This window comes from Carya illinoinensis, chromosome 4 (genome assembly GCF_018687715.1).
Source record: "Carya illinoinensis cultivar Pawnee chromosome 4, C.illinoinensisPawnee_v1, whole genome shotgun sequence".
NCBI lineage: Eukaryota > Viridiplantae > Streptophyta > Magnoliopsida > Fagales > Juglandaceae > Carya > Carya illinoinensis.
In genome coordinates, this window is record NC_056755.1 from 9,289,012 (window position 1) to 9,313,499 (window position 24,488).

Here is a 24,488-nt window from a genome sequence, read left to right on the forward strand (position 1 = left end):
CGGGTCGAAGACAGACTTAGTTGAGCATCCAAACAAGTCGTAATTCACAAAAAAAAAAAAAAAACCGAAAACCGTTTTAAGGACGGCTGGTTTTCATTTGGTGGGACAGAATCCACTTCTCAGCACAAAAATATTGCATGTGGGTTTCTCTTGTGTGTATTGTCACGTACACAAACCTCCCACATTCCTCTAACGAAATAAAAGTAGGAAAAATATAGTTGTAAGCACAATTATGTACTGATCTGTACACCAATGTAATGTGATTGATCAAAAAGTAGATTTTATTGAAAACAATGTTAATTTAAATTTGAAGTATGAATGAATCAGTATTGGTACACAGATTAGTACGCGACTGTGCTTGCATATAACAAAACTCATAAAAGTATTCCCCATTGAGCCACCCCGACTTTTATCATTTCGCTCCTCACCTTCTCTTTCCTCTCACTTCTTTTCTCTACTTTTTTTTGCCCTATCTCATAGGGTTTTCATGTCTTGGTAGTTTTGTTACTCTCATGAACTCCTGGCCTAAAGTTCTGTACAAAGAGATTTTGGCCGTTGTCTTCTTTGGGTTTCTCTTTTTTGTTTTCTTTGGAGGGTTTTTTGGTGGAAAACGGTGCGGATTCGACCTCCTGGATTTTTTCAGCCGTACCCATGTCTGAGATCTTCGATTTCAGTGGTAAGCTCTTGATTGCCTTAGAAAAACATAAGCGATATACTTTAAATATTCTTCTAAATGACATAGTTAGTAGAGAATTCATCAAAATTAAGCCGTTAACCTCTGTCTCTCTCTCTGCTTTTTTCAACAAAAACGGTGGCCCTTTGTTTTAGACCAGACAACTCTGATCCGTAGAATTTTTACAGGTCTTCTATAGCTGTCAGGCGCCGCAGCTATGATACTACGTTGCTCTTCTGTAGTTGTCAGGCGCCGCAGCTATGATACTACGTTGCTCTTCTGTAGTTGTCAGGCGCCGCATAACTATGACACTACTTTGCTCTTCTGTAGATGTCAGGCACCGCAGCTATGATACTACATTGCTCTTGTCTGTTGTAGAGAAATACTTCACAAGAGATGAGTCGTCATAATTTTCTCTATAAAAGAATTATTCAGTTCATCTTCTTTCGCATCTCATCTTCTTCACTTTTCTGAAATTAGTCTGCATTCTTACTGTAACAGCCCGCTAGAAATTCAATTAAGGAATTTCTATTGACTTTAGGAACCTCGTGAAAACTCTGTAAGTTTACACGAATCGACTAATCGCATAAATTTTAGCCTGTCAACATAGTTAGTGTTATCACTCACTATGGTGCTAGAAATGCGATTTTAATTATTTGAGATAGTTAAAAGTGTCAGAATACATTATAGTCTATACCACTAGGCTTAATTTAAATATTTAGAATTTTTCAGTACTAAGTTTATTACGTTTATTTTTGGAGTGAATAGTAACCTCGGTAAATGTACTGAACGCAGTGTTTTCAAAATCATAGTGTGAAATGTCCAAATTAGGATAGCGATATTTTATTTGGACACTTGGCAAGATCTTAACCACACATAATGAATAGTATTAGATACTTGGCACAAAGAGAAACCATTAGATGGAATTGTGAAGGAAATCAAGGTGTGAGATCATGACACCTAAGCAAAATACACATTTGGAAAATATCTTAAGAATAGAGATTTAAAATACACATAGAAAGATTTTAGCCACCTTACTCTTCCAAGTCTACTCCACATTTGGAAAATATATTGAGCTGATTTTTATAGATATTATTGGATAGAATATTTTGAGATAATATTTTATAGATATTTTGGGTAGGAGAAAACCACACTCAACTCTCAACTCCAGCCTTATCATCTCCCTTATCTCTTCCATAAGCATCTCCAGCCATCACCCACGAACTTATCTTCATTTACACGTTTCTTTAAAAGAATATCAAACATTCTCTCTCGGACAGCTTTTAGGAGTTCTTTTGCATGCCCATTTCGAAGCTGTTGTAAGTGTTTTATCATAAAGTCTCCTTCATATAAGTTGTTCCTTTTTGAGTCTAGTTTACATGGATATCTTATTTGCCCCATTTGAAGATCATTTGGTCAGTCAAATATTGTGTAAACTATAAAAAGGTCATTCTGGAAGATAAACTGGAGAATATGTTATAGTTTGGAGTTTTTGACCAAGCTAATGGATAGATATTGGTCCGAAATTTTTATGGAGTATTGTTAACATGTATATATGACTATTGGTTGACGATTTTTGCATGATTGAAGGTTTTGATGAAATATTTGCTTAGATTTAGAAACTTAGAAACTGGAAGAAGAAAAACAGTTTCTATTTTGAGAAAGTTTAACTCTTTGGTGGTCTAAACCTATTCTAATGACTTTGATAATTTTATTGGAGGATCCTAAGCATCTTATATACATGTTATATTATTATTTTGAAGATATTTGATGTTAGTTTCAAAGATATGAAATTTTATACAAAGAGATATTCAGATAAGCCAAAGTGTGGATGTTCTTGGCTAAATTTATGTTTTGGTTAATTTTTAACCATGTGATCTTGAATTAGAAGCTTATATATGTTTTAGGACATCTTTTTAAACCATGTGATGGTTTGGTTTGAAGATCACATATTTATAAGTCATAGATCAAAAGGTTGATCAAAACAAGTTAGAAACAAAAATCAATAGAAATAACATATGAGAATTTCGGCCCTATGGAGTTTTAATAGTTGTGATTAGTTTTAAATTTTTCTAAATTGATATTTGAGTTGAGGATAAAATTTACATGAGGCATGTAAATTTTGGTGACTTTTGGAGTTAGTATGCAAAATCCTTAAGTTATGGGTAAAACGGTCATTTTCCTACATGTAGGAAGTAAAATGGAAATTTTACTCTTTAAGTTAGTATTTTTCCATATTTCAAATTATTAGTGATTTAGTACTAACTTTTAGAATCACTAATTACAGATCCTCGTGATCGCGCTTGAGGTTTTATAAGAAACGCGGAGATCGAGGTAAGTTAGCTTTTAACTTACTAGCAGTCTACTGTGTATGTGTGCTAAGTAAAAGAACTACAGTGTATGTATGTACGTTATCATATGTGTCATGCCATGTCAAGTTATCATGTAATTGTCTATTATACAGAATTTATTCTGTCATCAATTTTTATCTGTTACATAATATATTCTGTTATATATTACTGTACATTACAAGTACGTCATGCTAAGTATGTCATCCATTACATGTAAGTCAAGTCATGTAATATTCACTGTTGCAAGTATGTCATGTTAAATATGTTGTCTATTATATGTTATGCCATGTTACGAAATGTTTCTATCTCAAGTTGGTCATGTATTCTAAGTTATGTTCAAGTCACGTTATGTTACGTCAGGACTTCAGTCCTTTCGTATTCCAGTCACATTTCATCTTGAGTACATTATGATGTGTAGAATACATGGGGCCACAACAACTGTGGAGTATGTATTTACACATAGAATACATGGGGCCACAACAACTGTGGAGTATGTATTTAACTGCATTGTGATGTGTAGAATGCCTGGAGCCACAACAACTGTGGAGTATGTATTTACACATAGAATACATGGGGCCACAACAACTGTGGAGTATGTATTTTTCATGTTAAGTCAAGTTTGTATAGAATACATGGGGCCACAACAACTGTGGAGTATGTATTTTTCATGTTAAGTCAAGTTTGTGTAGAATACATGGGGCCACAACAACTGTGGAGTATGTATTTTCATGTTAATTCAAGTTTCAGAGCAAGTTCATGCTAAGTCAAGTTGCAAGTCAAGTTCAGTTCATGTTTCAATTTAAGTTATGTCAATTATGCTATGTTGTACTCCAAGTTATGCTTTAATTTCTTATGAATTTGATTATACATTTATGCTTTTACTGACATTCATGCATCATTAGCTTGTGTGGAAGTTTTTTGTTAACTTACTGAGATTTGTAATCAAATCTCACTTTGGTAGTCCCAACTACCATTCCCCCCGAATGGTAGATCTTGTTACAGGAGCTGAAGGAGAATCAGGAACTGATCAACTAGACACAGTTGACTAAGTGACGGTGCGACATAAATGTTGATATAGTAATTAACGTAAATTACTACTTGTACGATTGAGTTGCATCTCTACTACTTTTTGGATCATAACCATTTTGGACTAGTGTTGTGATCTTAGTTGTTCAATGGATTTTTATGTATGAAGTATGTTTTAAGCATTTGAGATATTTTCAATTTGGTGCATAGTATTGCTAAAGACAAAAAATTTATCCACTGCGAATATTGCATATTGTTAGATGCATGTTAGGAATATTGCATCTTATATGTCATGAACGGGGGCAGGTAACCTTGTGTTGCATGTCTCGACGCTTCAAATGTCCGTCCGATCCCAAACGGAATTTGGGGGTGTCACACTTACTCTGCAATCTCTTTCTGCTTTTTCACTTTGCAATGGCTCAGCAATCTTCTCATTACCACTACATGAGGTATTCTGCACCTCGTTCACTAGTTGTTTCTGCTTCTTTCGTAAGTGCTATTATGCAATCTAATAATGATCTGACTAATAAGTCAGATAATGAACTTATCTACGAGCTTGTGAGTCTCGGTACCCGATACTCATCAGCCATTGTCGCATATTCTCAGCGACTACAATCCAGGACTGGTGGGGTTGACAAACTCCACGAGAATATTGCTATCCTTCAGCGACTTCTTATGGAGTCCAACATGAAGATGGAAGCACTAAAGCGAGATAACAGAGATTTAAAATCTTTGCTTAAATCTTCTTTTCGAGTGGCTACTCCTTTAGATAGGAAATGCATGCAGATTTTTGAAGAGCAAGAGCGTTTAAAGATTGAGGCAAAAAGCCTCAAATTTCTGTAATTTTGCTTCGACATAATAAAATAATACTTCACAAATATTCATATTTGTATTTCTATTTTCTGTTAGATCTTCTATGTGTTCCATTTTATTTTTCCTTTAATAATGCACAATTTCTTACAAAACCGTAATATGAATCTGAAATACTAATTGTATTTAAGAGATGGTATTTTAGATCTAATAATTTTATTCATCTCCTCCATGAATGTTCTCTAAATCCCAATTGAAACTTGTCATTTTACAAATTTTTTAGTTACAATTCACTTGTAAAATCTTTGCTTGTTATTTGGAAAAATTCCAGTGGATCAAGATATCAACAATCATGACAGTGTTGCTGCTCTCCTGTTAAACATGTTGATTCACATGAATAACCTCAGTTGCTTCAGTATACTGAATGAGATGTACTTATTTCTTTTGTTCTTTATTTTAGGACATTTTGAACTTTTGCCATTTATTGTAGTAATAACATAATTAAAGATGAACTGATGACTACTGCATAATATGCATGGAATTCTACCTGCAGTGTACTAAAATGAAGTAATTTGCTATGTTATATGTAATCAACACATTTCCTAATCAATTTGTGCTATTATCTGCTTCTACAAATTATTGATATGCTTTAGTGTTCCCAGAAGAGCAAAAGCACATAGTGAAACAGCTTCTGAATTTTAGGTCAGTAATGGAGAATCCCTCATTTCTCATTAACTTCTAACCGACACTTACTTATCAAATGACACCTAGACAGAAAAATAAATCCATAACTCATTTTGTTGTTTATATCTGTGTAGTGTAATATTTTGTTGTTTATATGTTTATTATGAAGAGGAAGAAAATTGTTAAAATATAGATGAAATTCTGTCTATTTATAGCTAAATTGAAAAATTTTTAAATTGTTACACTTAAGAAAAATATCGACTGGGCACACGTGCATCGCACGTGCTGCTTTACTAGTATATATATACAAGTGTATGCATTGTCTTGTTATATTCCAGGACAGACAAATACATCCAACTTTTGCACACATGGGGTGTGGACTGTCAAAAGGAAAGCTGTACTAAATTACACACTTTCCTGCTTATTTTTTCTTCTCTATCTCAGCTGTATCAACATATTATGAACGTGTATTTTGAAAATACACATAACATGTATTTTGTGCATTCATATTGTATGAAAATCATTTTGTATCCCATTTTATCTTATCTCACCTTCTAAATATCACTTAAATATAAACACTTTCAAACTAATCATGATAACTTTTCTAAACATTCAAACAAAAATTAAAAAATAATTTAATTTTTTTAAATTAAAAAATATATTATTAAAAAAGTATATTCTAATAATATTTTAAATTTATTATATTTTTCTTCAACTTTTTCTCTTCCATTTTCTAAAACTATATAAAACATTATAATTCAAACTTTTTTACTACTATTCACAAACTATTTATTGTTATTCATAGATTTCTCATTTCATCCCATTCTCCAAACATCCTCTTAGTATCAATTTGTTTTAGTAGTATGTAAGGTGTGGATGGATTCGTTATATCTATTTTATAATAAAAATAATTTTATAATCTGACATACTGCATCAAGCCATATCAATTTCTGTGTTTACTTTTATATAATTCTTTTATAACTATAGTATTTCTCTAAACTAAATTATTTTATAAATTTATTTTGATAAAATCATTTTCTACTAAAGCATTTCTCTTATTGATATTATTTTTCGATATATTATGAATTTCTATTCAAACTTTAAAGCTATGAAGGAAATTAATTTGGCGGATTTAAAGATAGAATATAAAAGATAAATGGATCGTGGGTTATACTGTGGTACTGTTGGAATTGGATGGCGTGCATTGCAGGCCAAGCATGAATCGAATTTTCTGAGCAGATCGAATCCTCAACTACAATAATACTCAGCACGTCAGAGCTCAGAAGCCACTTCAAGCCAGAACCAGGTAGGGAGAGAGAGAGAGAGAGAGAGATGGGGGTGACAAAGGAGCAAGTAGAATCTTCGTTGAGGGCAAAGATGAATCCTTCGCAGCTCGTAAGCCCTATTTACTCTTTCAGTTGCTGGTTATATGCTTCCTATTCTAGTTCTTCTGATTCATGTAAAATTTATTTTTGAAAGCCCTATTTATTCTTGTTCTTGTTCTTCGCAACGTGGATAAATTTAATGTGAAACTAGTCGGAATATACCCGTGAGTCTTGCAGTAGAGAGGTTATTATAGAATTGCAGATATAATATGAAATTATTCAGCTAGGGCTTTTGATAATTTTTTTTTTTTTTTTTTTGATAGGTAAGAGAAAATATTATTGAAATGAATGAAAAAGGTATAAGCCATGTATACCGGAAGTGTACAGAAGAACACCTAAATACATTCTAGCTATGCTGAATTAAAGACAAAAATTCATTAGCATTATCCCCATTTAGTACAATAGCCGAAAACCAAGACAATAGAGTGTGCAGAAAAAAATTCTTCAGCTCCACTCTTGTTCGTTCCTTCTTCTCGAAACAACGTGCATTCCTCTCTAACTAAAGACACCACATGATACATAGCGGAATCATCTTCCACGCCACAGCCACCTGATGACAACCTTGCAACTTCCTCCAGCAATGCAACAGATCCACAAACCTCAGGGGCATCACCCAAGGAACATCAATCATTTGAAAGATCTCATCCCACAACCCCCTTGCTACCTCACAATGCAATAGCAGGTGGTTCACAGATTCACCATTCTTTTTGCACATATAGCACCAATCTACCATGACACAACCCCTCTTTCTCAAGTTGTCCGTAGTCAAGATCCTCCCAAGAGCAGCACTCCATACGAAAAAAGCAACTTTGGAAGGCACCCGGGAGCTTTTGATAAGTTAGGTTGGAAACAGAATAAACACCACCTCGGAAACGGCAGTGAAAATTTCAGTGGCTTTCTAGGAGCATGATCCCTTCCATTAGGTTGGCAACTATATAAATTTTGAGCTGTAGGTTTCTGTTTGATTTGATAAATTAGAGCTGAGATTTGCATTATGATTGTGGGGAAGCAAATTATATGTTAGATAAATGCTTTAGGTCTGGTTTGGATTCAAGATACTCTCATCTCATCTGATCTCATCCCATCTCCTCTCATCTCATCCATCCTCATCTAAATATTCAAATACCACAAGCATAAACACTTTTCAATTTCAAATTTGTAACTTTTTCATTTAATCCTTACTTAATCATTACATCTTTTCTAAACTTCCAAACTAAACACAAAAAGAATTCAACTTCTTCAAATTCCAAAACAATAATATTTTTCAAATCCCAAACACAAGAATAATTCATCTAATTATTACCTAATCATTACAACTTTTTCAACTTTATAATATTTTTATTCAACATTTTTTCTCTCATTTCTCAAAATCCCATAAACATTTTATCTCAAACCATTTCATTACTATTCACAAACCATCTCATTTGATCTCACTATCTAAATGAGGCCTTAATGATGTCGAGTGAAATATATCACATTGTTGTTCTTGTTTTTGTTATTTTCCTTTTGAATAATGGCCCGGAGTTCTGTTTTTGATGGAGCTGTTTATCACTGTATCTTGTGTCTCCAGTGTGAGAGAAATACATGGGCTGGTAACAAACTGTAACTCAAGTGGAAGTGACGGAATTTCATTGCCTGTTTAGCAGTTACATTTTTATTGTATGTAAAACAACCCCATCATAACTGCCTTAACGCCAACAGCATCTACCTGTTCTCGAAAGAGAGTTCACCTCTAGGGAAGCTTGGACCCTTGGTATTTTTATTAGGATAGGAAATCTGAGATCCTCAATCCTATTAGCTGTTATGATGCTTTGGGGAGGTCATTCCTATTAAGGTTGTTAGGCTGCAAGCCACTTTGCTAAGTTTTCAAATCAAACATACATGCTTTTTCTTCTAGATTTATGTGTTTGGGTGTTGAGGTATCCTCAACACTTCTCAACTCTTCTCACTACTATTCATTACTTCACCTACTTTTACTACTATTCCTTACTTTTTACCTACTTTTTATTATTATTCATTACTTTATTATTACTTTTCACCTACTTTTTACTACTATTCACAACTCTCCTCAACACCCAAACCCGCTGGGACCAATAGTGCACGATTGGCGCACGAGGTGCACCAATGGTACAACTCTCCTCAACACTTCTCAATACCCAAACACTTCTCAACTCTCCTCAACACTTCTCAACTCACTCCAATTTTGGCGCACGATTTTTTTGTGGGAAGTGACATCTATACCCCATCAAGGTGTTCTGATACCATGTGTACAAGGAGTGAGTGACCCTATCTGTTTATGAGTTGGAATGAGGGAAACCAATGGTGCATGTTCAAGTTTATTCATGGGCAAGAGGTAGAAATTCAAGGACTTCTTATGTGGTGAGAAGACAGCATTTTAAGTTTTTCTAAGTTCATTACCCTTTTTTTGACATTTCCTTTTTCTTTCTATTGCATAAGAAAAAGGGAAAGTAGTTTTGATATTCTACGATCCTGAAGGCCTGACTATGCAAATCTTAAGAGAAGCTTGATAGCTAATTGAACATGCTTATTCTTTTAAAATTTGGGCTTGTGATAATCTGATTAATTTTGGTACTTTTCGAAGGTGAGAGGCTTTTACAAAGCATTCTTTCCTATACTTAATGTTCTACCCGGATATGAGTTGTATAGTTGGAATATGAACAAACTTAGGGGCTGTTTGGGAATAGAGATAGTTTCGTTTCATCTCATCTCATCCCATCTCATCTTATCTCCTTCCCAAACATCACTTAAATACAAACACTTTTAGACTAATCATTATAACTTTTCCAAACTTCCAAACAAAAAATAAAAATACAATTCAATTTTTTCAAATCCCAAAAAAATAAAATAAAACAAAAAATTATATTCTAACAATAATTTAACTTTATAATATTTTTATTTGACTTTTTTTCTCTCATTTCCCAAAACCTAATAAAACATCATAGAGTTCTACTACAGGTACCCGCCGATGGGTACCTTTTGCGGAATCACTAACGTGGCACGTTAGCAGATGCAGATAAGAACAACAGGCCTTTCACTTAATTTTTTTCCCCCCTTCACTTTCTCACTCTCTACCTACTCTGCAAACCCACCACAAAGCCACCAACACAAAGCACGTAGCGAAGCTGTGATTAAGAATCTGAGAATGTTCAATCGGGCTCTCCTAGGGAAATGGTTTTGGAGATATAATATGGAGCCGGAAGCACTATGGAAAGTAGTAGTTCATAGTAAATATGGCAGCCTTTGGGGGGGATGGTGTACTAGGGAGGGGAATGGACCATATGGAGTGGGGATTTGGAAGCAAATAAGCAGAGGGTGGAGGAGATTTGCCAATAATACTAAACTTTTGGTGGGGGAAGGCACACGTATAAGTTTTTGGAGGGACATTTGGTGTGGGGATGAGGCACTGAAGGACATTTTTCCAGGTGTATATTTAGTGGCCTGCGATCAAGAAGCTTCGGTCGCGGATCTGTTGGTTCGCTCGGGGGATCAAGTTCACTGGAACATCACTTTTTGTAGAGCAGCACATGATTGGGAAGTAAACAGTTTCACTGAGTTTTTCAACCAAGTGTACTCTATGAAACCGAACGGATTGCATGAAGATAAACTGTGGTGGAAACATACGGGTAAGGGTATTTTCTCGGTTCGCTCTTACTATAAAGCCCTGACAGCTATACCGAATGTTTCGTTTCCATGGAAAAGACTGTGGAGGAATAAAGCACCGCCCAAAACACTTTTCTTTGTTTGGACAGCAGCTCTGGGCAAGAATCTGACTACCGATAATCTACGAAAGAGGCGGATCATCATTACTGATTGGTGCTGTATGTGTAAGAAAGATGGTGAGTCGGTGAACCATCTCTTGTTACATTGTGAGACAGCGAGAGCCTTGTGGTGTGAAGTATTCCGTCGAGTAGGGTTAAATTGGGTGATGCCGAAGTCAGTACTTGAACTGCTAGCCAGTTGGGCGATGCCGGGGGGAAATTTACATGTCAAAGCTATGTGGAAGATGGTACCTATCTGCATTATGTGGTGCATCTGGCAAGAACGAAATGAACGAACATTTGAAGATAAGGAGAGGACAACTGAGGAGCTTTGTAGTTATTTGTTCAGCACTTTAATTCTATGGTCTCTAGCTATAGACTTTAATGGCCTAAATATACACGAGTTTCTGGTGACTACTATAGCCACCTAGATAGGTTTTACTGCTTGTATACCTTCTTGTGTACTTGGGCTCTGCCTTTTATTATTAATACTATCGTTTACTTATCAAAAAAAAAAAAAAAAGTGGTAAATCGAACAACAGCACTAGCTAGAATCTTCATCCATCTTCCTGCAAGAGAAATAATAGAGAGCATGAGAATGAGATCATAGAAAGTATCAAAGGAAAAGAGCACACAGCTATCGTTGGAGACGAAAAGAAAGAAATAGTGCACAAACTCTAAATCAGGAGCAGCAAAGAAAGATATTAATCATATCTAGAAGGAGGAGTTTTGATGGTCGAGATAAAGTAAAAAGCAAGCCCAAATCTTTGGTCGTCCTAGCGTGTATTTTATGTAACAAAATCCAGTGTGAAACCAAGGCCGAAAGACCAGATTCATACTCCTTTTTTCTCCAAGGAAATCAAAAGCGCTTGCTGGGTAAGTCCGTCAAAGTATTGAAGCTACTACGGAATCGTGGACATAGAGATCATGAGATTACAAGGACCTTTGGTATGAATTTAAGCTGAAAAAAATAAAAAAAACCCAGAAAGTAAATTTAGAAGCAAATAGCATGAAACCTTGGACTGGGCGTTTTGTCTTCGTGGTACTCTGAGGGAAGCTTGCACCCAGGAAGCTGCTGAATCTCATGTGGGCCATTCGTGAATCGTTTCAACCTAACTGTGTAAAAATGAAACTCTCCGTTTTATTATTACACGTGATGGACGTGTACGCAGTGCTCCCAACCCCGAAAGTGAGTGCTGCATTTCAACCCAGAAATAGATGAGGGAAATATTAGAAGAAGATGAAGCCGATTTTAGAAGGGAGAAGAAGGAGATGAAATGGATTACCTACGTTCAATTCGTGGTCTGCGCCCTAATCTCATCTGAAGGGGCCCGGGGGGGAACGAGAATCGATGAAGGAGAAATTTTGAAGGGGGGAAAGGCGATGAAGGAGAACTGCTACTGCTACTGCTACGCACCATTTCATTAATTTGTATCCATGTGGACCCGTGTACGCGGGGTGTCCCCTTCAGCGTGTGCAAATAGCATTTTTTAACATCATAACTCAAACCATTTCCCTATTATTCACAAACCATTTTATTACTATTCATAGATTTCTCATCTCATCTAATTTCCCAAGCATTCCTTTAGGAAAAACGTTTATTGCATAAACATAATCTATTTTATTATATCTGTCTTACCCTGTATGAAATTTGTTAGTAGCATTGAATAAAGAAGTTCTGGCGACAGACTTGATCATGAGAAATCAATATTTAACATAAGGCATTTTAAGACCAAAAATATTGCATCCTAATAGGAGATTGGTTCACTAGCATGATAGCATCTACTTAAGTTTCTAGATAATTTACCCTAGTCTGAAAAGAGACCACAGCTTATGTTTCTCCCTGATGGTATATGCATGAATCAGCTCAGCCTTCATTTTGTGCTGGCTGTTGAATTCTTTTTTCTTAATCTATTCCCATCGTGATGAAGGCAGTCATGATAATCAGCTTAGAGACCTTGAAGATCGAATACTACAACCCAAGATTATTTGAAGAAGGCATGGTACAAATGGAGGGAAGGAGGGAGGGAGAGATGGTGCATTGAACTGCTTTCTAATATTCACTTAAATGTGCACTTTTTGTTTCTATGATGATTCTAATAAAAATCCCGTGGGTTATGGATAGATTTGTTTTTGCTTTTTTTCATGATACTTGTCTATTTGGATTTCCTTTTAAAATTCTACATGGATACTTTTGAATAGGTAAATTTTTCCCTCTAAATTTATTCTTCTATTTTCTTGTTTCAGGAGGTCATTGATACATCTGGAGGGTAAGTCATCTCTTGCAAGTGGATGCAATCAGAAATTTCCTGTGATTAATTTTTGTTTTGTTTCTCAACCTCCTTTTACTCAAATAAAGCCACCTGATTTTCAGATGTGGTGCAAGTTTTGCGATTGAAATTGTGTCAGAAAAATTTGAAGGGAAGAGGTTGTTGGAGAGGCATCGGCTGGTGAATGCTGCCCTGGAAGAAGAAATGAAAGAAATTCATGCTTTATCAATTAAGAAAGCTTTGACCCCAGAGCAGTGGAACCAGCAGCAACAGCCTGAAAAATCTCATCCTGCTTCTTAGAACATGAGTTGAAAATAGTTGTGACAGAACTGTGTGCTATTGCTGATAAGCATGGAATGACTTGGGAATATATCTTGAGCTTGTTGAGACTTGGGTCCTAGTTTATTTACTTAAAAAATTTAGCGTCATTTTTCCTAGTTTATGTCTAGAGATTTTTTAGCATGCGCTTTTGCGATGGTTCATATTGCATCATTCTAGTGGGCTACTTACAGCAGGATACGATTGGCTGGATGTGAAAAAAATTCACAAGAGCTACTGCAACTATGGGAAGGGCCCTGAAAATATCTTGGAACTCAATCCTACCTGGCTACCTCCTGATGTTAAAACCATTATGATCCTGACTCGAGTCATATTAACCTAAAATCATGGGTTGCGTTTTGCAGCAATAATAATAGAGTTGGGGTCGAGTCTTAAGTGGAATGGCACAGGATAACATCTCATTCACCAAGTTAGTCCCTGATGGCCTCATGCCCTGGATGTGTATAATGACAACATTAATTGGGTGACATTGAATTTCCAGGTAAAGAATATAAAGTAGATCGTTACTACCATCAAATGGTCTCATTGATGGCTCCATGCCCATAAATCATTCGCAGGTGTCTAAAATAGATCAATAATGACAAAATGAGTGACAGTGAATATCCAAGTAAATGATAACAGTTCCTCTTTAGACAGGTCAATCCGATATATTGAGTTTAATGGACACTAATAAAGAGCTGACACGTCACTAAACACACATATTCATCTCTGGATTGCTTCGCACCAAAGCAAAATTAGAAACCAGACCGTTCATCTCTCTCAACCGTGTGTTCTTCTCTCGTTACCCATCAAGCCACTTCCTCCCACATCTTCACGCCGCCGCATACCACCAGTGGAGGAGTTCCATACCGGCGCAACCCACCCACCGTAGTCGCACGAAAATAGCACTGCGCAACACATTCTTGGTCAATTTAGTTCTGCAACCCAGCCACCGTAAAAATCTATCTTTTATTTATTTTTCACTCTATTGTTAAGGGTGTAGGAACTTCAATCCCAGTCCCCTGAAAAACAGATTAAAAAAATTGTTAATGGTGTGTGAACTTTGACCAATCAATTGAAATCTTCGTCGAAATCAACAAAACTGAAATGTAAGGAAAAATTAAAGACAACACTACTACAACACTTGGGATTTCTCTAGGTGCTGCAAGTGTCGCCATGAATGATCGAGTTTCTACTTTAGAAAACAAAAAAGACAAATGAATTTGCTTTCGTGGGTGACTTACAGTGTGATAGGTTATAGGGAAAAGACAAAATTCAAGCTTTGCAAACAGAACCCAAGAAACCAGCACATTAGAGAAAAGGAAAAAGAAGGAAAAATAGCAAGGAAGAGACGAAATCCTCAGAATGAGAGAGAGAGAGAGAGAGAGAGAGAGAGAGAGAGAGAGAGAGAGAGCGAGAGGGTGACTTACAGACCACACAGTGGTTTCCGTCCTTTCGTCAACTCCAAGATCGGGAAAGGTTTTCTCGGTCGACGAGGAATCCGAGATCGGCAGTGGGGAACGGATTCGACGGTGGCCCCTGCTCCCGAAAGGCTTTCTTGGGAAGGAGAGAGAGAGAGAGAAGGGGGGGGGGGGGGGAGGGGGACGGAGTGCACGAAAAGAGTTGTTACGTTTTTTGAAATCCTATGCAATACGGTCTACCCTTATGTTCATGTGGCTTCTACGTGGCATGTCCCCATTTGACTCTGTTGATGGAGGAATAACGGATGTTCCTATGGGAAGGTTTTTCCAAATGATAAAGCAGATAGTTATCATCAGGGATCCTCCAATCAGATGACGACAAGTGATCTAATGAGTTTCAATCGGCAGTTACTATCATTAAAATTTAAGGAGAGTTTTGCTGCATATAAGTTTACATACTATATATTACATTTTTTAAATTTTTTTAAGTTTATTTTTCTTAAACTAATTGAAATATTTTACTCATTATTTATATGTCAAATATTTGATAAAAAAAAAAAAAAGTGATGTGTAGACTTATATTTAGAATTTTTCTATTAAAGAGTCGTCTAATACTTCTCTGGAGACTCTCCACGTGCTAAAGAAAGAATGATGCAATATATAATTCAACTGCATACAATCACTCTTTATCATCAAAATATTTCCAGACTCATGCATGGGTTAGACTTAATTTTCTTTACGTTACGTGTGAGGAAGTTTCGGGTTAGACTTAATTTTCTTTACGTTACGTGTGAGGAAGTTTCAACTTGGAAGCGACCCCATCAAAAAAAACTTGGAAGCGACAAACTTACCTACTGCAAATAAACCAGAGATCAACAGTATTCACGTTGCAAGTATAAACAACTTCAACAATACCCTTTTCATTTGGTGTTTTCTGGCTGAGTCGTCAAACAAATACCAGATTCTCCCAAGTCCAATCCCTTTCAAAACCAAGACACGACGAAAACCCACGACTGCTTATAACATGCTCCAAAACAAGCTGAAACAAGCTGTCAAATTTGACCAGCGTGCCAACCATCGCATGCAGCTTCGGACTGTTCTTCGGAGACAAGGGTGGGGGGTTATCCTTAATTAATGCAGCATGACTAGATCAGTCTAGAGCTAGCTTGGAAGACCCGCGGGGCATGGAGGAAATGGTACGTTTCTTCGACATGATCAAGTCGCTGTTCCCGGCTTGTTTTGGTCCCAGTCCACTCGACCTGATCCATGCCTGTAACATCGATCGATCGTCAACGGCATACGACAAAACGAAATGAATAAAACCAATTAAAATGGAAAACTCTTAAGGAAGTCGAGACCAATCTGTGTCAAAATTCCAAATTAAGGAACATGCGAGTGATTTTCACATGCAGCACTAGTACTAGTTCTGTCATTTTCTTTGGCTCTAGCTAGAAACCACAACGTTCTGTGTGGGATTTGACTCCTCTCTTGAACGTAATCGATTAATTCCCTTATACTTCCATTAACTCGAGTTTTCGGAGAAGTTGCGGCTAATATTTAATTGGGGTACAGACGATAATGAGATTAAATGAGATGATTTATAAATAATAATAAAATTAATGATTGGAGTTAAAATATTTTGTGCGGTTAGAAATATAATAGAAAAAATTGAATAAAAATATTATAAAATTAAAATATTTTTATAATTATATTATTTATAATATTATTTTTATTTTAAAATTTAAAAAAGTTGAATTGTTTTTTTATGTTTTGTTGGGAAGTTTGAAAAAATTGTAAAGATTAGATAATAATTAGATAAAAAATGAATATTTAAAATTAAAAAAATATTTATATTTATAGTGTTTAGATATTAATATAAAATATGATGAAATGATTTGATGAAATAAAATGAAAGAAAATGAGATGGAGGGTTTTACTGGCTTTTACCTAGTCAATGAATTCAGCACAGATACGCCCACTGAATCAGCTCATGATTATATACAGCGAGCATTGCAAGTTGCAATTAAGCAATGCCTCCACTCAAGTCGTCGTTGATACTTTGACTTCAGTACTACTGCTCTAATGCACCAATTTTTTTTATATGTTTAATTATTTCTAGAGTGTTTGAAATCACAGACTTTTCCACTGTTTTTCAATAGTCCTGTAAACACGACTTATAACAAGCAGTTGAGCTACGATCGATAAGTCATATTTCAATCATATTTAACATCTAAATACATTTAAATTTATTTTAAATATTAAACTTAATAAAATTCACTTTACTATCTTAATTAATCACTATTATTTATAAAAAAATTCAATTTAATTCAATTCAGTTTAACATAAGAACGGAGCTTAATGATTCTTTCTTGAATTGACTACTCCTTCAAGTTTTTATTTTGAAACTAAAAGAGAAGTGTAATTTTAGAGTAATGATTTATATAAATTTTAATTAGTAGATAATAAGCCTCACATAGACCCTTAGTAAAATAGTGGCTGGCAGCATGAAAAAATGTTTTTTTAAAAAAAAAAATCACTTTTTGTTACATGGGATTTATTTATTTTTACAAACTACTGCATGAGGTGGCATATTTAAGACTTGTAATTAACATTAATTTTCATTTTATTATTTTTCCGAGTGATCAATGGAAAATCACACAAGAAAATCAGCATTTATTTTTTTCTTTCTGGGGCAAGAAAATCAGCTGCTCATCAATCTCACTTCAATCCGACGCTAGCTTAAATATGTGAATCTTGACCGTGTCCTCTGCAAATAGACCTCATCACAAAACTTAATTATGTTAATTAGCATAATTAACATATATTAATTCTAGGTTCAAATGCGCTTCCCTCACCGAGCACCCAAATTCTCTTTGTCGACGGACGCCATAATTGTCCAACGCATCATGATAAATTAGGTCCAATGTCTTGGTCTTTAGAGTATTCACATCTGTATCTCCATCCCCATCCTTATAATTTAACTTAAAATTACATTTTTTTAACTTTTTTCCTAAATTTTATTTATCTTTTAAAAACTTCCCACATCCCATTTCACATCCCTATCTCTATTCTATTAAATAATATTTCTCTATTTTTTTTATTACTTTTTTCTCTCTTTTCCATTTACAATCTTAACTACTAACTTCTTTTGTCTTATTATTTTTTTTTTTTCAAATATCAATTTCTATTAAATTTTTTTACGGTTTTGACTATCAAATATAGTATTTTTTTAACCGAAATTCGTATTATAAAAATAGTAATTTTTTTATTTAATTAGTGCATTTTCTAACGTGATGGCCATATTTTATTATTTAGTATTCTTTATCCGTTCTTTTAATGATAATACCTAGTCACGTATTGAATATAAATTTCCACTCATTTTTTTAATAGTAACATTTTTTGTCTTTTCTCCAACGATAACTTTTTTTGTCTTCTCTCAAACGGTAATATTTTTCGTCCTATATGTAACGGTAACTTTTTCCTCCATAAATATGCATATTGCTAACATTCACACTCTCACAATTTCTTCTTTTATTTGATTTATAGAACTAAATTTCAATAGTCTCCCCTGATCTCCCACTTCTTTAATCAAATGGCTCATACTTTCTTTCGCAAATTGTTGACATACGTATCTTCTGAAGATAATAGCGATGTTATTCTTAATGAGGAGGTCGATGGACAGTCATCGAGACATCGTAACAATCGCCAACGTCGTAAGTTTATTCGGCGTGATCATATTCAGGGGTACGAGTGGCTATTTCGCGATTATTTTGTAAAAAATCCAGTATATCCCTCGAATCTATTTCGAAAGAGATTTCGGATAAGCCGTCCCCTATTTCTTCGTATTCTAAATGAGGTAGAGTCTTACGAGCCGTACTTCATCCAGAGAAGAGATAATGCCGAAAGACTCGGTTTATCTTCTATGCAAAAGATAACTGCAGCATTTAGAATGATGGCGTATGGGATGACTGGAGATTTTATGGATAGCAACTGGGAGGATTCCCAGATTAATTCATAAGTTTCAGACTCAATGACAGTGCTGAGGAGCTACGGTTTTCCTTGCTATTGCGCAAAAAATTTCAAACCCAATCAACAATCATTTCGGTCCTTCAACAGATCCCCATCCCCATATGTAATCTCATAGCAATGGTAATCGAAACAACAAATTCAGAGCAACCCATAACTAACACCCAAATTCAGAGCAACCCAAATCGAAACAACAAATTCAGAGTAACCCAAATCCGAACTCAATCGATTTATCAACGATTTTGAGCAGGAATAGATAGGGTTTTCAGATTGTAATACATACATAATGGACTATATTTTTTGCAATAATCAATCTCCAAATATATGCAACCATGGAGGAAACCGAGTGAGGGATATGAAATGAGAATGCAGAAGCTCGGTGACCAACCACGGAGGATCCCGATTCTCATAAAGTCCAACCAGTTTCAGATGCCGAAACTCAAAATATACAAGAGAGAATATGAGAATCATGCCATGGAGGAAACCAAAAGGGAAGAAAATCACTTACAATCATTGCGGACTGGTCCGATGGCGAGGGAGGAGGTGAAATCGCGAGGGCACCCAACTGTCCAGAGCAAAAACCGCGGGACAAGAGAGAGAATCAAATTTGGAGATGTACAGTCGATGCACAAATATGGAGATTTACTGTACAAACCGGAAACCCAAACCCCATTTTAGGGAATGGGATGGAGGAGCCAAATTGAAAAAAATCCTATAATTTTTCCCAAATTATAGGAAAAGTATCGGTATGCAGATGCTGATGGGATCCTCTAGGCACCCTGATATAGTCAACAAGTCAAAGAATTTTATTCGATATTTTTCAACAAAATTGAGATACTTAATTTACATTACTAAGGATTGATACATAAAATTGAGTTTTGTTATATGTAAGTAAAGTCGCGTATTAATCTGAGTATAAATACTGATTTTTTTATTTTCAAAATTTAAATTAACATTATTTTCATCTTAATAGTATTGATACTAATATGCGTACTGGTACTATTTTATCTCATTTCATATTAAATAATTATTATAAATTTTTTAAATTTGTATATAAAATATAATAAATAATTCAAAATTTTCAAATCTTAAAATAAAATTAATATTAAGAAAATATTTTATAATAATATTTTATTTAATTTTCAATAAAATATTTTATCTCGTCTCTATTAAACTGTATAAATAAACGCCTAAATTTGTTAGCATAGTTTGCCTGGATCAAAGTCTTCCATAGCAAGTCATGAGTAGCAAAATCAGGACTAATAACACTCAATCCTGGTTGGAAAATGATAAAATAACTATCATTTGTAATTTCTCTGCAACATTCCAAAAAAATAATATTTTTTAAATATTTATTTTAATTTAGATTTTGATTTGATGTGTTTGAAATTTAAAATAATGTTATTTTATTGATAAACTGTAAATGAATTGTAGATAAATTATAAGGCTATCAGCTCCCATCTAGATTTTTTAAAAAGAGAAAAGTAATAATTCATTTACAAACTTTTTTACAACCCTTACAGAATTATATTTTAAAAGGAAGGTATTTTTTGTATAATAATATTATTTTTATACGTTATTTTATAAAAATATTCCTTATTTAATACATGGTTGTGAAAAGAATTACGTGTATGATTTCATTCTCCCTTTTCTCCAAAGCTTGGAAGCTTTTCTATTTTTTTTTTTTTCTCAGGATTTTTATTTTTTTTCTTATTCTAATTAAGGACGCATGAAAGATTGATTCATCTGAGTTCGTTTCAAAAACTCAGACGAACATGACAATCATATCGCAAATTCTCACTGCAACGACAGGCAAATCAACCCATCTCACAAAATTTTAAACAACTGAAACATCCATTTACTTTGTAATATTAATTAAACCACGCCCATCATATTCAAGTGGGAAAAAAAAGTAAGCACCATAGTTTTTTTAATCTTTAATTTTAGAAATCTCAGCCAAATTCATTGACTGACTTCATTTGGAATCAATTGGTGTCCATTAAACTAAACCATGCACTCATATTCATGGCCCACCAGTGTGGGATATATGCAGTAATCTTTTTGCTTCTATATATGTAGCTAACCATCTAGTTTAGCTGATTCAGACATAATATTGAAGGAAACTTGAACATGGTGCGGTACATCTATATCGTCCTTGCTCTTGTTGCTTTCTTCCTTCAAATCCCACGTTTCTGTCGGGGTGCAACCTCAAGCCTTGGCTGCAAAGAGGCAGAAAGACAGGCTCTTATACAGTTCAAAGATAGCCTAAATGGCAGCCTGAATCGGCTCTCTTCATGGACAGGCAAAGATTGCTGCAAATGGGAAGGACTAGGCTGTAACAACAACACTGGACATGTCATTAAGCTCGACCTCCGAAACCGAGTCTATCCAGACTCGAATGGATACTTCATTAAAGTTTCCAACCAGTTAAAGGCCAACGCTGTCAACCCGTCTTTGTTGAAGTTGAAATATTTGGAGCACTTGGACTTGAGCTGGAACGATTTCATGGGAAGCCCGATTCCCACTTTCTTAAGCTCAATGCAAAGACTACGATATCTTAATCTGTCTAACTCACGCTTCAATGGAGTTGTTCCTGATCAACTTGGCAACCTACATAGGTTGCATGCTCTTGATCTTAGTAGCGGTCCAAGTGAATACGATTTTCAGCTTTCAGTCCGCAACCTTCAGTGGCTTTCCCATCTTTCATCATTGCGGCACCTAGACATGAGCTGGGTGAACCTTCAGAATGCCTCTGACTTGTCTCAGGTACTCAATAAGCTTCCCTTTTTGGTTCATTTACGCTTGTCATCTTGTGGAATTGGTAATCATGTTAATCCGTTCCATGATTATGCCAATTCCACGTTTCTTGAGCACTTTGATGTTAGTGTGAACGCACTTCAAGGTCCTATCCCTGATATTATTCAGCACATGAGTGCGCTCAAAGTCCTCGACCTTTCAGCCAACATCTTTGATTCTAAAATTCCTGTGTGGTTGGCTAACCTGAAAAGCCTTGTGCATCTTAATCTTGGCTTCAATAACTTCAGTGGTGAAATCCCAAATGATTTGGGAAACCTCACTTCTCTGATAGTCCTAGACCTTTCTTTCAATTCATTAGTGGGAGGCATACCAAGTTCTTTGTGGAATCTTTGTAGTTTGAAAGTCTTGGATTTAACTATGAACAGATTGAATGAAACAATCTCAGACCCTTCTAAAAATGCATCCGGATGCATCGGAAGCAGTCTTGAGAAACTGAGTTTGAGATGGAACACGGTTAGAAGTCCTTTGCCTGATTGGTTTTCGCAGTTTTCGAATCTAAAAACCCTTGATCTTGCAAACAACTCGTTCTATGGTGCCATTCCAGCTTCATATGGGAAATTGCTCAACTTGAGAATGCTGGATTTTTCTCGTAATCGTTTGAATGGATCGGTTCCAGAATCCTTCGGGAAACTTTCTTCTCTTGAGAAACTACTCATGTCCACCAATTCATTGCAAGGAATCATGTCCGAACTCCACTTTACTAACCTCTCAAGATTAGAAGAACTAGACCTAGGAGTCAACTCTTTGGCTTTGAAAGTAAATTTAAACTGGGTGCCCCCCTTTCAACTCAATTACATAAACATGAGATCCTGCAATATTGGTCCTCAATTTCCTGCTTGGCTTCAAAACCAAAAAAGGATCACCACGTTGTACCTATCCAACACAAGCATCTCGGATGCTCTGCCTGTGTGGTTTCCCAACCTGAATTTTACCTATCTGGACCTATCCTTCAACCAGATCAGGGGCAGGCTGCCAACATTTTCTCAGCCAGCTTCTCTCTACATGAACCTGTATTTGAGTTCCAACAAATTCGAAGGCCCCTTGCCAACCTTTCCTTCTATTCTGAACAGATTGGATCTCACTGACAACCTAATTTCAGGTCCAATTCCAGAAGATATTGGCAACATGACGCCTACACTAGACAATTTACTTCTCTCTGGTAATCAAATAAGCGGTTCTATACCAGAGTCATTGTGCAAAATAAATACCCTACGAGTTCTGGACCTCTCCAAAAATAGGCTATCTGGTGACATTCCAGATTGTTGGAGCAATTTTAAGATTTTGGTGGTTCTAGATTTTTCTGCCAACAACCTTTCTGGAGTCATCCCAAGTTCATTTGGACATGCAACATCATTGCAGTCCTTGCACTTGAGCAATAACAGTCTCGAAGGAGAGCTGCCATCGTCCTTGAGAAATTGTACAAGCATGGTAATTTTCGATGGTGGTGAAAACGGATTATCTGGAAATATACCTAGATGGATTGGAAAGAGCATGCTGAAGCTTGAAATTTTTCGAGTACGAAAAAATAAGTTCGATGGAACTATTCCTTCAGAAATATGCAGCCTCCCTGATCTTCAGGTACTTGACCTTGCGCAAAATAATCTATCAGGAACAATTCCTACTTGTTTTGGGAATTTGAGGGGCATGATTGATGGGAATGGTACTAGTGATATTGGCATATATCTATGGTCAACTACGTACGGAGAAAACATGGTTCAGTTCATGAAAGGGAAGCAGCTCGAGTACACCAAGACGCTGAAGTACCTAATTAACATGGATCTCTCCAGTAATACACTGAAAGGAACTATCCCGGAAGAACTAACAAACCTTGTACGATTACGTGGCTTAAACTTGTCCAACAATCATTTGACAGGGAAGATGCCTGCCATGATTGGCAACATAAGGTCATTGGAATCTCTGGACTTCTCAAGAAACCAGCTTTCTGGCTCAATTCCACGAAGCATGTCTGCCCTGACTTCTCTAAGCCACCTCAACTTGTCCTCCAACGACCTGTCTGGACAAATTCCATCAGGCAATCAGCTGCAGACCCTTGATGATCCCTCCATTTACACAGGCAACCCTCTACTCTGTGGCTTTCCACTACCAAAGTGTGCAAGTGCTGAGCCGCCTCCGCCTAGCAATGAAGGGACAGATGAAGGAAATGTATCTGAAACGGAATGGCTTTACATCTCCATGTCTGCAGGTTACGTGACTGGACTATGGGGGGTTCTTGGTGTCATGATGTTCAAGAAGAATTGGAGAGATGCTTATTTCAGATTTGTGGATAACGCCAAAGACAAGACTATTTCAGCATTTAAAAGAAAGGCGTCAACTCCAATTAGAAGAAGGTCCGCTACCAGGAGAAACCGCATGGAATGGAGTTGGTAAGCAATTGTATCTAACTTCTGTCAGAGGAAGCTGCACGCTTTTGCCCTTTCAATGTTTACACCTATGATGATATCTCCTCTACTTCTTTGGGGATGGAAATTAAATATAAGCACCTCTGTAATGAGATCAATCTTATGTTCTTCTGTTTCAACTTTCAATGTATAGGTAAGCAATGATGATGATAATGCAAGGTGAAGACCGTGTTCAAGGGAGACTTTTTCATGGTCATTGGTCACACTGCTTACATTGGAGGATTTCAACTACCAGTGAGGTTGTAGCTGTTGAGCCGAAGAAATTCAAAGTCCCTACAAATAAATATTGCAGCATCGCATTATAGAGAGATGAGCAATTTGCATCAGTAAAGTTCTAGTTCAAATGGTCAGCTACCATCTTTGCTTTCTACTGGCATGTGTACGGACATTTCCATCAGTAAAGTTCTAGTTTCTATCATAAATTCTGTATCCACAATTACAAAATAAGATTACTTTCAAGGATTAATGTGTCTGTAAGCACCAGAGTTTTCTTGCCAATAAAAACGAA

The 24,488-nt window shown here is 35.8% G+C and overlaps 2 protein-coding genes and 1 long non-coding RNA gene across 3 annotated transcripts; 2 read left to right on the plus strand and 1 right to left on the minus strand.

Moving 5' to 3' along the window:
* The first annotated feature begins 6,703 nt into the window (after window positions 1-6,703).
* On the plus strand, window positions 6,704-13,415 carry LOC122307439 (protein BOLA2). The gene is made up of 3 exons (XM_043120333.1): window positions 6,704-6,939; window positions 12,956-12,978; window positions 13,083-13,415. Exons 1-3 carry the CDS (start codon window positions 6,877-6,879, stop codon window positions 13,276-13,278), a joined length of 282 nt encoding a protein of 93 aa, XP_042976267.1. The 5' UTR covers window positions 6,704-6,876; the 3' UTR covers window positions 13,279-13,415.
* Window positions 13,416-13,895: 480 nt separating this feature from the next.
* LOC122307440 lies at window positions 13,896-15,168 on the minus strand. Its single transcript, XR_006241754.1, has 2 exons — window positions 14,727-15,168; window positions 13,896-14,318 (listed from the first exon to the last, which is right to left on the minus strand). It is a non-coding gene; the product is annotated as an uncharacterized LOC122307440 (long non-coding RNA).
* Window positions 15,169-20,860: 5,692 nt separating this feature from the next.
* On the plus strand, window positions 20,861-24,446 carry LOC122307705 (receptor-like protein EIX2). Its single transcript, XM_043120756.1, has 2 exons — window positions 20,861-23,944; window positions 24,114-24,446. The coding sequence occupies exons 1-2, from the start codon at window positions 20,874-20,876 to the stop codon at window positions 24,115-24,117; spliced, it is 3,075 nt and encodes a 1,024-aa protein (XP_042976690.1). The 5' UTR covers window positions 20,861-20,873; the 3' UTR covers window positions 24,118-24,446.
* The last annotated feature ends 42 nt before the right edge of the window (window positions 24,447-24,488 follow it).

What these genes read in the sequence shown, in the direction of transcription:
- LOC122307439 (XM_043120333.1), top strand. Translation starts at nt 6,877, where the DNA reads ATGGGGGTGACAAAGGAGCAAGTAGAATCTTCGTTGAGGGCAAAGATG. An exon ending in AGATGAATCCTTCGCAGCTC is followed by an intron (nt 6,940 to 12,955) that starts GTAAGCCCTATT and finishes TTCTTGTTTCAG; the next exon opens with GAGGTCATTGATACATCTGG. An exon ending in GTCATTGATACATCTGGAGG is followed by an intron (nt 12,979 to 13,082) that starts GTAAGTCATCTC and finishes CCTGATTTTCAG; the next exon opens with ATGTGGTGCAAGTTTTGCGA.
- LOC122307705 (XM_043120756.1), top strand. Translation starts at nt 20,874, where the DNA reads ATGGTGCGGTACATCTATATCGTCCTTGCTCTTGTTGCTTTCTTCCTT.